Raw genomic sequence first — 14,308 nt, 5'->3', positions numbered from 1 at the left:
ATAAGCACAGGGGAAAAAATCTGCTCAGATTTACCAAAATAAATTTTTTTCACTATATATTTTAATATATGTCTAAAAATAATCACTCAGTTCATTATTCATAATTTCATATGTAAAAAACTCTTTCCTGAAAATACTTTAATCTTCTTATCAAAATTAGAAGAACTTATTTTTCCTACCACATCTAAATTTGTGAGGCATTTTTAAAAATAAAAATGGCAAAGAAAAATAGTGCCAGTACAGTCCCAGCTAACAAAACCTTAATAAGTTTCTGGCTGTTTATTATTTTATTAATAAATAAAATTAGTTATCAATTTTTCAATTTAATTTAAATTGATCACATTTCTACCTGAACTCTTAAAATTACTGTATTTTATCTTGAGTTTGATTTCTAAGGATAAGAACTAAAAAATATTAGCTTCAAAAGGAACCTTGGAGATTGTCTCAGGCAGCTCCCTCACTTTTAAGACAAGGAAACTAAGGCACAGAGGTAGGCAAATGGGTAAGCAGTAGCAAGAACAGATTAGAATTCAAGTATTCTGATGCCTGTTCTTTGTATTATTATTGTTGTACATAAAAAATATGTACAACAAAAAATATGTGAGAATAAGTAATAATTTAAGTGAAGAAGAGAGACTTACTGAATTGACAGATATGTTCATAATAATTAGACTCTGGCATTGCCGTTATAGTCACCAAGGGACAGCTGTTTCCAGACAAGGTTTCACATAACACATCTTTTCGAAAATAGATTTGCTGAGGATTGTGTGCTGATTCCAATTTTTGAAGATGCATCTTGATAAAAATTTAAAAGCAAAGTATATAATCATTTTAAAACTTCCTATGATGTGTAGAAATAATACATCCAGATTGCCATATAAATAGAAGCAAATCCAATTCTTATCCAAAACCCTCAAGGCCAGATGTAGTTCAACATTAGTATTTGAGGAATTCAAGAAAGGCAGTACAGAGGGTATACTAGCAGAGTTAGGTCAGGGGCATCAGCTTTTAGAAACATTATTATTTCTGTAGCAAAACCTATGAAAAGATCTTAAGTAGAATCAGTAGTCTAAATAAGCTCACAAAAAGTTCAGATCAGGCTTTGGCAATCTGAATTATGAAAAGTCTTTGGCTTTCAAAACTTTCTGAATTTTAGAATTATAAGTGACTGCAGACCTATTATAGCAATCTTAAAGGTAGAGAATATAAATCATGTAGCACACTTTTTTAAACATTTTCCTGATTTCAAGATTAATACAGACTCATTACAAAATGTCTGCAAGAAACAGAGTACCACAGAAAATGTTTAGAACACCCACAACTCTGTCACCCAGATTACTACTAGTAAATGCAGAATATATAACCAAAAACATAAGTACATATGACTTTTTGCAATTTGATTTTGCCACTAAATCATTTATACGTATACACAGGTTTGTAATTATGAATATTGTATCACCTCAGAAAAATATATTGTCCAATCCCTTATTTTAGATACTTAGTTCTCACATCTTGCCTATGTGCATTTGCATAATCACTACTGATTCAAGCAGTCACTGTTTGCCAAAAAGTATGTGGGACACATTGGGGATACAATAATGAATAACTGGATTCTATTACTATGAGAGCCTATAATAAGGAGAGGAAGCCTAGCCTACTCTGGGCAGTGAGGAAAGGTCTTTTAGAGAAGGTTACACTTAAAATGAGATCCAAAGGATGATTGAAGGGGTCAGAAACGAAGAATGCAGGCAAAAGGAAAATAAATAGGAATACCATAAGATAAGGCAGAATAAGAATACTTCAAAGAACTCCAAAAGATTCATTATAGTTAGAACAGAGGAACAAGATTGAGAAATAGAGAAGCTGATAACAGAATGAAGGGCTGGAAGACCTTTCCCAAAGCATGGTATACACACTACCTGTGTATACAGGTAGTGATACACAGATACCCTTTTTAAAAGTTTAATAAGTATGTATTTTACTGTGAATTAGAAAAAAATGTCTAGCACATTAAAATTGCAATTCCATGGCTAATAACTTAAGTGAGAATATATTTTAAAGCCTATTTTAAAATAATTATTAAACAACAATTCAAACAGTATGTGGAAATGGCAAACAAGTGAAAAATAAATGAAATCATGTAAGAACTTTAGACTCACACAGGGCTGGAGTTTTAAATACAGGATTATAAAATGAGATTTGCCATAAAAGAGCCAGCCCTCTGGCCACAGTGTGGAAGAGACCAAGGAAGAAAAAAGAAGGTAAAAGTGAATCCTAGAACCACTAGTAGGAAGAAGCTGGCAGAAGTCCAGGTGAAGAACAATAATAATGTCTGGAAAGATCATGGTAGTAGGATTAAACAAAATAAGAATTCAGAGTACATTAAAAAGGCAAGATTAATAAAAAAATAAAAAATATATAACCAGGTAAATAAAAATGTCCCAAAGATACATTTTTAAAAATACATTCATAATTGTTTTCCTAGGATGAATTACCCAAAAATACAACTAGGCCATGAAGTATATGTTCTGATACTATATTATTCAGCACAGATTCCTGAACATTATACCTTTGTTGTAGGTTGTAACCTTTATGAATATACTGTGAGGCTCATTTTGTATTCTCAGTCTGACACCTCTTCTATAGACCACATTTTTCACTTTCTGCTAATAACTTGGAAGTTTGTTCCTAATCCTATTGCTCCAATTTCTTTTTTGGTAAAATGATCACACTATCACAATCCTTGACCATTAAGGCTAATATTCTGTTCTGAGAATAACTCTACTATAGTTGGTCATTTAATTATTTGAATTAAAAGTCCCACAAAACAATGCTTATACCCCATATTCTAAGGAGTCTGGATCTAGGATTCCAAAATGAAATCTTTTGCTACAGAAAAATTCAAATTGTGTCCACATTTTTCTACTATTCTGTTTTCTAGGAGATTCAATGTTCTGGTTAAATAAAGTGGAAATCTCACCTAGTTAAAATTTGTAAATTGGGAATCTTAGCTTATAGAACTATAGAACTATAGAAATATACAAATGATAGGAAGCAAAAAATTTATTAAACTTTCCTCATATGTTTTGTAAATTTGTAAATTGGGAATCTTAGCATATAGAACTATAGAAATATACAAATGATAGGAAGCAAAAAATTTATTAAACTTTCCTCATATGTTTTTCAGTAAGATCGGATCACATTTATATTATCCTTCTTTAACATTTTCAATAAATTCTAACACCTTCAACACTAAACTTTGTTAAGGTATTTCATTAAAAGCAACTTTTCTTCAATTATCTGATACATAACTTATATATGCAATAATAGTCAGAATAACAATTTTGAATTCTCACCTGTAAAGTTGAATACGTATATGGATAGTGATAAGCAAAGTAGCAAACATCATCTTTATGTGGAAAATTGACAGTGAATGTAATTGTATAGTAGGATTTTCCCTTTTGTCCACCTGCAGCAACTGAACTTCTTGAGAAATGATTTCTGCCATTAAAAAGCATAAAACAGGTTTATTTCATCCACATAAAAGTTCTGATTTTCCTTTCTAATTTATTAAATAGAACTTCAGGGAAAAAAGAAAAACCCCAGTCTATAAAAAGTTTAATTTAAATATTCTATGTAGACTTAGTACTAACAAAGCAGCAAAATGTTATTAGTCAACAACATTACTTATCACTTCCCAATTAACTGGTTAAATGAAACTAATACATTAGTAAAATTTTAGAACCCCATTCTATAACAACCAAACACATATCTGAATCTGCCAATGATCATCACCAACTGCAACTATTAAATGAAAGGCTGATGGATACCTTCGTGGTGGATGGAACAGGTCCAATATCTGAACTGACTAATCAATCTTAAGATTACAAAAGAAAAAATAATCAAAGAAGATGCTGTTTCCTAACGTGATGCAATAGAAACTCACCAACCACCTACGAGGTATTCTTGCCAAATATCAAACCTGAAATTGATTAAGCTGATAAGTCTAACTGCCAATTTATAAGAAATTGATGAGGTATTTGTTAATACCATAGATGTACTCAGTAAAATCCAACTATGGTAAACTCTGCATAATAAATACTCCAGTTTCTTTAACAAATGAATTAGAGATTTACAAAAAAGAAAAGAGAATCCTGTAAACTAAAAAGGACTACAAGGATACTTCAACAAAAATCAAATGTGATGCCAGGGACAGTAGTGCATGTCTGTAATCCCAGCAGATTGGGAAGCTGAGGTAGGAGGATCACAAATTCAAAGCCAACCTCAATAACTTACTGAGAATCTTCTCTAAATATAAAAAAGGACTGGGAATATAGCTCAGTGGTTAAGCTCCCCTGGGCTTAATCCCAGGTAAGAAGAAAACAATCATATGTGATGTGTGTTTAGCAAGGGAAATATCAGCAGATATCAGCTGACATAAGCCACTTTTCGCAGGTATTCGATGATTTTGTGTTTTATTCTGATAACTGTTAATTCCTTTGGTTCCTTGGTAGCAGAAATAAATCATGTTTAACTTCTTTTACACTTAAAAAATGTAATATGTAATCTTTGGTTGAATTCTAATTGAAACAAGCCAACTGCAAAATAATATTTATAAGGCAACTGGTGAAGTTTGAACATTGGAATATTTCATCATATTAAGTGTTTTACTTAATTTTTCTGAGGTGTGAAAATGACATTGTGGTTTGACTGTCTTAAAAGATCTTTGTTTTGGGGCTGGGACTATGGCTCAGCAGTAGTGCACTTGCCTGGCATGTGTGAGTCACTGGGTTCGATTCTTAGCACAACATATAAATAAATAAAATAAAGGTCTATCAACATTAAAAAATATTTTTTTAAAAAAAGATCTTTGTATTTTAGAGATATATATGTAACTATTTCTGGATAAAATATGATATCTGGAAATTGCTTTTGAAATTCACTGTTGGGGCTGGGGTTGGAGCTTAGTGGAAAAGCATTTGCCAAGCATGTGTGAGACACTAGGTTCGATCCTCAGCACCATATTTAAAAAATTAATAAAATAAAGGTACTGTGTTTAAAAAAAATTGACTAAAACAAAACCTACAATGTATTGATAACTACTGAAACTGGACAATGCACACATGGGGCATTCATTATCCCATTAATTCCATGCTTTTATAAATATTTGAAGATTCCATAATAAAACATTGTTAAGTAACTTGGAGTTTTAAAGACTTCAAATATTGCTGACTTTACAATTAAAGATATTCTATGAACTTAATTTCTAAAAAGTCCTTCTGAAAACCCAGGGCCTCTAGGTTATTCATGCACATATATATTGGAGGGACTTTCAAACTGAAATAGATTTCATTAACTTAATCACTGTGTCCTGAACAGATACCCAATATCAACATACTAAGGATTAAGGAACATGCAAAAGACTTTCAACTCTTCTCCCATGAAAGCTTAACATATAACTAGAAATCACCACATAACAGCTCTCTAGCAGAATGATTATATAAACCAGCACACCATACATTAGCTTATATATTAGCTTATATATTAGTGGAAGGTACTTTTATTTCATTCTACAGATAAGACAGACAAGCATCAAAGGACTTAGCTAACACAAAAAATTAAGACACAATGCAAAAGTACACTTTAATTTCTACTATCTGAATCTCAGGTTTCATGAAAACAACTAAAACAATGTCTGCTACATATGAAGTGGCTAATAAATGCTTGTGGAATTAAACTGATCATCAGTTAACTTGGAGCAGCCAAGAGAAAAAAACAAAAATTAAACTAAACAACTTTGACATAACTCCTTATATAGACTAGAACAACTTGTCATGCTATGATCACTCATTCTGCAATATGAAAAAGCACTCAATGGTTGATGATTTCTATTATGCAAAAGTAGAGAAGCATGAAAGAAATATTTTTTCTGACACTGTTTTACCCTTTAACAGTCTATAAATCATTCTGCCAAAATATAGCCAAGCACACTACCAAGTCATGACTGCTTAACTCCAACTTTATGAGAAATATACAAATATGAGATGTATTCAAATGTAAATAAATTACATTTTACCTTTATTTCTGTTCCAATCTTATGTACTACTTATTTTGCTAATAACTGTAGGAGTGGGGAGCCTTCTTGAGACGAAGCCCACGAAACATTTCTTTCCCAGCAAGTAAAAGCATTTAAGATATAGGTTTATCCAAAGCCATGTCATAAATCATTAAAATAGTTTAATTTTAAAAACTGTCAACATCTAACAGACAAAGCTAAAAATATTCTTAAAAGATGGGATATTAATGCTACTTAAATATAATGCTAAGTCAAAATCTACTATACAGAAATTTCTAGATTGAGATTAATAGCAGAGAAGCAGGATACCAGCTGGATTCAAAAGTAGAAGTTATCTGGAAACATTACATAAAAAATAGAGTAAAATGGAAAGCAATAGATTATTTAAAAGTGGAGATGAAGGATAATCCAATTATTCTACAGATATAGTAAATGATATCTAGCACTTATTCTAGCTCACTGAAGTAGATCACCTCTATGCATCAAAGACGAACTGCGCCGGGGCTGGAGTTCTGTCAGTGGCACAGCGCTTGCCTAGCATGTGTGAGGCACTGGGTTAGATTCTCAGGACCGTATATAAATAATTTTTTTTTAAAAATAGGTCCATTGACAACTAAAAAAATATTTTAAAAAATTAACTGTCAATGTCAATTGCGAAAGACAACTCTGGTTAAAATATTTTAGAAATTAAAATAAGATAAATATTTGTGTGTTAGTATGGGAAGCAAAAAGATAAGAATTGTATTTGAAATCACAGGACCAAAAAAAACTATTATTACTTATAAATTCTAACTTTAGTTTTATTGAATGAAGTTTAATAAAGCATAGCATCATAATTCCAAGAAACATCCTTTTGTAAGCTGGTATTCTGTTCTTAGAATACTTACTTATAGTAACAAATGTCGGTACCCATACGAATCCACCATGGTCTGGCATTTAATGCTTCCTGAACTGAATACATGAGTGGTTGCATACCTTTGAGAGACAGAGGAAGAAAATATTTTTAAAAGAGAAAGAGAATTATTTTCAGAACTTCTGACTACAGGAAATCTGAAATAAATTATGTTGTTTTTAATATGTATTTTTAAAAATCCAAGAAATTTTTTTAAAAATCTAATATTACTCTTTTTTTTAGTTTAAAATGGAACTACAACTTTTGAATGAAAGCCATTAAATCTTTTCTACTAAATTTTCTATCAATTAATGATAACATATTCCTTAAAACCTATTTCTTTTAATGAGTAAAACAGCTAAAAATATATATAAAGAAATAGTGTATAATCTCCCTGTACATTCCAATTTACACTAAAGTTAATTAAGGCTTTTTGAGTTTTTTCCCCACTTTAAAAAAACAAAAGGCCAACAAAATGGCATATTGTTTCCCCCACCCTTCACAATATAAACATGTGTCTGTAATGCAGACACTGTAATAAAAACAGAATTAAGTATATTTTTCTTGAATATTCTTATAAATGTCTTTCCACGTAAACTTTAGGATCATCTTATTTTAGTTTCCTAAGATGATGTGCTAGGTTTCTAACTGGTATTGATTAAATTCATATGTTAATTTTAGGAAGGCTGAAAATTTTTATTGAGATCTGGTTTGACTTCCCTCAAATTCAAATTTAGGGATATAATCATTTTCTGGATACATAAATATTTTGTTGACTCTTATTTTTCTATTTCAACAATAAAGAACTATTTATTTTCTAAAATTTGTCTTACATTATATTAACTAAAACATACACTAATTTTAACAGGTTTTTTAGTAGTCTCCTTGATTTTCTGGATATAAATAATCGTATCATGTGTAATTTCAAAATATAATTCCTCTTAGGTATTTATATTATTTTACTTTCTACTTTTATTACATTTAAAGAAACAGACCTCAGGAAATGATGACAGATGGGCACAGTGATACCCCTGTAGTCCCAGCAACTTGGGGAGGCTGAGCGAGGATCACAAGTTTGTGGCCAGCCTCAGCAACTTAGTGAGAGCCTATCTCAAAATAAAAATTAAAAAATAGGCTGGAGATGTGCCCCTGTGTTCAATCTCTGGTACTTTTTTTTTTTTTGGCATATCTCCAATCTATTTTTTAGTTTTTATTTTGAGATAGGCTCTCACTAAGTTCTTGCTACAAAACAGTAGCAAGAACAAACAACTCTTAATCAAAGATTTTATTTATTTATTTATTAACTCATTTTAAAACAAACATTTTAATCAAAATGTTTTTTGCCAATTCTTTTGCCTTTCTTTTGCCAATTTTATCATGCCTTGTAAATACAGTAAACATTGAGTAATTTCTATATGCCAACTTCTGCTCAGTTTTCACATACATTAAAATACCCATTAAATCCTCAGAACAACACTAGGTGGTGGCAAGTGCTATTACTATATACCCTGATATAAGCAATTTCATCAGAATTCTTATTACATTTTAAAGGTTTCTAATTTTTATTTTTTTTTAGTTACAGTTGGACACAATATTTTATTTATTAATTTTATGTGGTGCTGAGGATCGAACCCAGTTCCTTGCCCATGCCAGGCGAGTGCTCTACCACTGAGCCACAACCCCAGCCCTACATTTTAAGAGTTTTAATTATTTTATTAAATGCCTTTTTGGCGTCTACTGAAGAACCACTTGTCTTTCCTCGTTTAAATTGTTGATGCAATACTTTACATTTGTAGGATTTCTATTGTGAAGCATCTTTACATTCCAAGAAAATGGTATTCTTTTAATATAAAGCAATTACATTCACTAATATTTAGAATTTTACACCTAGATTTCTAAGCTGATCTTTTCTGAAATTACCTTTACTAAGTACTGGTATCAAACCACACAAACAGGGAGGTTTTCAAGATGGTAGAAGAGAGAAAGTTACTTTTTCTGGCTGTTCTATGGTATAAAACCAAGAAAGCAGATAGGCAGCTTCTCAGCAAAATGGGTGATCAAAAATAAAAGTGGAGGGGGATTACTGGAATTTAAGGCTGGACAGTCAAAGCAGATCAGAGACTTAATAGGTTGGATATAATAAGGAATAAATCCCCAATTCCACTACCACTGCCACAGCCAGAGACACCAACCAGAGCAGTCCCTCTGTAACCAAAATAGAAAGACAGGGAATTAAAGGAACCCACATTTTTAGGAGGCCTGAGGCATGTCTGTGCATGGAAAGTCTAGAGATCAAAGACATAGCCAAATTAAAATGAAAGATCTGCTATGCTATACAATATCCTTGTGCTGGAAAGGAGCTGCATCTCTCCTGACTGCCCTCGGAAGACAGAAGAAGGTACCATTTTGCAGCTTTAATGGGAGGGCTGGCAGCTAGGGGAGCCAATTCCTGGAAAAACTGAGTTTGGCCCAATATGTCCACACTGCACAACACAGAGTGCAACTAAGTGACCAGAAGAAAATCAAATGTAGATAGAGGTTTACACAGGGGACTACTGGTTGTAGAAACCCACCCATCCCTCCACCATCTTTCCAATCTGTTTTCAGGCCCACTAGCAGAGGCCCTAGCCAGGAATTCAAAAGGGCAGGGGCGGGAGAGATTTGAGACTGAGCATGAGACCAGTAAATGTAGGGTCTACAGGTGACAGAGTGGAGTAAGTATAGGCTCTTCCACTACATGAATGGAACTCAAGGGAGACCCATGGGGTGCAGTCTTCCAGCATGGATTAGCAATTGTGGGGCCCTGGAGTTGCACTGATTTAAAATCACCAAACTAAATGGCATTCAGCAAAGATCCTGGAACATAACTAGGCCTAAACCCTGTCTCCATGAGTTCTGCCTCTAGGACTACCTCTCTCATTCCAGCAACCCCACCCTGAGGGTGGAGTAACCATCAAACTCCAGATAACTTCACCTACCATAGCTCAGAAGGGAAGCTGAGATTCTTTTCAACTCCAGCAGAAACAATTATTTAACTTGTCAATGAGATCTTTTTCTTTTTTCTTTTCTCTGTTTGTGAACTTAATGGTTCATGAACATTTATAAATATTCATGTTTGGTTTTTTCCCCTTATTTCTAGCATTTCTGAAGCCAGTTATTTTTTCATGGATCATTTTCTGAGAACCAGGATGTTTTTCAGTTTTGTTTTCTATTATTTTTGTTTTCAATTCCTAAAATTTTTACTTTATATATAATTTTCTCTGACTTAGCTGGTTGCCTCTATTCTCGTTCTCTCTTTTTTTTTCTGCTAACAGCCAATCTCTATTGTTCTTTCACCCTCCCTTTAATAATCTACTCCTATCTTCTCTCCTCCTCCCTCATAATCAACACATTCTACATCACTTCTGCTTTCTTCCTGTACACTATTCAAAATTGGAAACCCTTTTGCAAACTTACAGTTTTTACTGTAAGCAATAACTGATAAAAATCATTTCTGTGTCGTGTGACAACTAACATTGTAGACATCATAACAGGAACTATTTGGTTGTTGTTGTTATATGTCTCCCCAAAATGGTGAGTTACAGGAAACCTTCAGGGATACTATAAGTCCATAGGGTAGATTGTATGCCTCAGGTAGCAGTATGCCTCAGGTCCATATTGTTAGATGGGTAGACACATGAAAAAGCAAGGGAAAAAAACAAATCCCCAAACTAAGATACTCCAATACTGAATCCATTGACACCACAATGAAAGAAAGGTCAGAGTAGGAGTTTACAGTGTACATAGTTAAACTGATCTGTGAAGTAAAAGGGATATAAGGAATGAAATCAGAGAAAAAATACAGGAAGTGAAAGATCACAGAGATTCAAAAATAACATTATGCAGAAATCCTCAAAATGAAGGAATCAATAAACCAAATTAAAAATTCAATGGAAAGTATCATGAACAAACTGCAACATGTGGAAGACAGAGTTTTAGGAATGAAGACAAAAATATATAATCTTGAAAATAAAGTTCACCATGGAGAAAAGATGTTAGAGGACTGAATGTCCAAGAAATGTGGAATAACCTGGAGAAACCAAATTTAAGATTTATTGGGATAAATGAAGGCTTAGAGATAAAAACCAAAGGAATCATACAATCTTTTCAATGAAATGATATCAGAAATATTGCTAAACCTGAATAACAAAATGAAAAATCAGATACAGAAGGCTTACAAGACCCCAAATATAAAAATTACAATAGACCATACCAAGGCACATTATAAAAATGCCTAACATACAGAATAAGGATAGAATTTTAAAGGCTACCAGAGGAAAAAAAAAACAAAAGGTCAGATTTAGAAAGAAACCAATCCAGATGTCAACTGCTTTCTCAACCCAGACCTCCAAAGTTAGGAGGTCTTGAAATAATATACACCAAAGTCTGAAAAAAATGAATGCAAGCCAAGATATGTACACCCAGCAAACTTATGCTTCAGATTTTATGATAAAATACAGACCTTCCATGATCAACAAAACTTAAAAGAATTCACAAACAGAAAGCATGCACTATAAAACATGCTCAATAAAATATTTCATGAAAAAGAAATAAAAATAAAAGTGAAAACCAACAAAGGGAGGAACTACACTAAAGGAATAGCCAATCAAAGTAGAAAATAATTCAGATTAAAAACCAGAAATAAATCAAAATGACAGGGATTATTAAGCATCATTTCTCAATCATAACATTGAATGTAAATGGCCTAAACTCATCAATCAAAAGACGTGGATTAGCAAAAGATTCACCTCAGGCAAAGACAAATATTTATGTCCCCCCAAATGGAGCATCTATGTACATCAAATAAATCCGTCTTAATTTCAAGAAACAAATAGACCACAACATAATAATACTGGTTGACTTTAATACATCTTTCTTACCACTGGATAGACCCTCCAAATAAAAACTAAATAAAGAAGCTATAGAATTTAAAAAATACAATTAATTATTTAGACTTCACAGACAGGATACTTCATCCATCAATGACTGAATACATTTTCTTCTCAGCAGCACATGGATCCCTCTATAAAACAGATATGTTAAGTCACAAAACAACTTTTAGCAAATATAAAAAGAGAGATAATACCTTGCATCCTATCAGATCATAATGGAATGAAATTAGAAATCAATAATAAAGTTAATAATGAAGCTACTCCAACACCTGAAGACTAAATAATATGATACTGAATGATGAATGGATAGCAGAAGAAATCAGGGATGAAATTTAAAAAATACTTAGAGGTAAATGAGAACACTAGTGTAACATATCAAAATCTCTGACACTATGAAGGCAGTGCTAAGAGGAAAGTTCATTGCATTGAGCTCATTCATTAAAAGAATAGAAAATCAACAAATAAATGACCTAACATTACATCTCAAAGTCCTACAAAAAGAACAAATCAACACCAGTAAAACACAGGAAAAAATTAAAATCAGACCACAAATCAATGAAATTGAAACAAAAAAAAAAACAATTCAAAAAATAGACCAAAAAATTTGGTTCTTTGAAAAAATAAGTAAAATTGATAAACCCTTAGCCAATCCAATGAGAGAAACAGAAGAGAAAACTCAAATTACTAAAATTTGTGATAAAAAGGAAATATCAAGAAAGACAATACTAAAATACAGACAATAATTACAAACTATATGCAAACTTATACTCCAATAAAATAGAAAATCACAAACACATCGACAAATTTCTAGAGACATATGACCTACCCAACTGAATCAGGAGTACATATAAAATTTAAACAGATAAGTTTCAAGCAATGCAATAGAAGATGCCATCAAAAACCTGACAACAATGAAAAGCCCAGGACCAGATGGATTCTCAGCTGAGTTAAACTATATCTTCAAAGAGAAACTAACACCAATAATCCTCAAATTATTCCATGAAACAAAAAAGGAGGGAACTCTTCCAAACTCATTCTATGAAGCTAGCATCACCTGACACAAAAACCAGACAAAGACACATCAAAAAAAGAAAACTTATGAACAGTATTGCTCATGAACATAGGTGAAAAAATTCTTAATACTGGGAAATTGCATATAAAAGTGCACCACAATCAAGTGAGATTCATCCCAGGGATGCAGGGTTGGTTCAACATATGAAAATCAATAAACATAATTCACCATATTAATAGACTTAAAAACAAGAATCATATGATCATCTCAACAGATGCAGAAAAAGCATTTGACAAAATACTGCACACCTTCATGTTCAAAACAATAGAAAAACTAAGGATAGCAGAAACATACCTCAACATTGTAAAAGATATATATGCTAAACTCAAGGTCAGTATCATTCTACATTGAGAAAAATTGGAAGCATTCCCACTAAAAACTGGAACAAGACAAGGATATCCTCTTTCACCACTTTCATTCAAAAATCATCCTTGAAACTCTCCCCAGAGCAATTAGACAAAAGAAAGAAATTAAAGTGATACAAATAGGTAAAGAAGAACTCAGATTATCACTATTTGTTGATGACATGATGCTATATCTAGAATATCCAAAAAATTCCACCAGAAAACTTCTAGAAATAATAAATGAATTCAGCAAAATGGCAGGATATAAAATTAACACTCATAATCAAATGCATTTCTATACATCAGCAATGAATCCACTGAAAGAGAGATTAGGAAAACTACTGTATTCACAATAGCCTCAAAAAAAAAAAAAACCTAGGAATTGATCTAACAAAAGAGGTGAAAGACCTCTACAATGAAAACTACAGAACACTAAGAAAGAAACTGAAGAACACCTCAGAAGATGGAAAGATCTCCCATGCTCCTAGATAGGCAGAATTAACATTGTCAAAGTGGCCATACTACTAAAAGCATTATACAGATTTAATGCAATTCCTATTAAAATCCCAATGACATTCTTATAGAAATAGAAAAAGCAATCATGAAATTTATTTGGAAAAGTAAGAGACCCAGAATAGCTAAAGCAATCCTTAGGAAGAAATGTGAAGCATGAGGCATCACAATACCAGACCTTAAACTATACTTCAGAGCTATAGTAACAAAAATTGCATGGTTTTAGCACCAAAATAAAGATGTAAACCAATGGTACAGAATAGAGGACACAGAGACAAACCCACATAAATACGGTTATGTCATACTAGACAAGGGTGCCAAAAACATTCACTAGAGAAAAGATAGCCTATTCAACAAATGGTGCCAGCAAAACTGGAAATCCATATGTAGCAAAATGAAATTAAACCTCTATCTCTCACCCTGCACAAAAATCAACTCAAAGTGGATCAAAGATTTAGGCACTAGAACAGACCCTGTGGC

General features: G+C 32.4%; 1 protein-coding gene across 6 annotated transcripts in view; it reads right to left on the bottom strand.

The window, feature by feature from the left end:
• Agtpbp1 (ATP/GTP binding carboxypeptidase 1) overlaps positions 1–14,308 on the bottom strand; it is a 196,411-nt gene that overhangs the window by 36,964 nt on the left and 145,139 nt on the right. For all 6 annotated transcript variants that reach the window (XM_078047392.1, XM_078047393.1, XM_078047391.1 and 3 more), the window contains 3 exons: positions 6,964–7,051; positions 3,357–3,501; positions 642–795 (listed from right to left, as the gene is read on the bottom strand). In XM_078047392.1, the coding sequence (XP_077903518.1) occupies positions 642–795; positions 3,357–3,501; positions 6,964–7,051 (387 nt within the window). The remainder of the gene's footprint in view (positions 1–641; positions 796–3,356; positions 3,502–6,963; positions 7,052–14,308) is intronic.

This window comes from Ictidomys tridecemlineatus, chromosome 4, assembly GCF_052094955.1.
Source record: "Ictidomys tridecemlineatus isolate mIctTri1 chromosome 4, mIctTri1.hap1, whole genome shotgun sequence".
NCBI lineage: Eukaryota > Metazoa > Chordata > Mammalia > Rodentia > Sciuridae > Ictidomys > Ictidomys tridecemlineatus.
The sequence above is the reverse complement of the archived record's forward strand: the minus strand, read 5'-3'. Positions and strand labels throughout refer to the sequence as shown.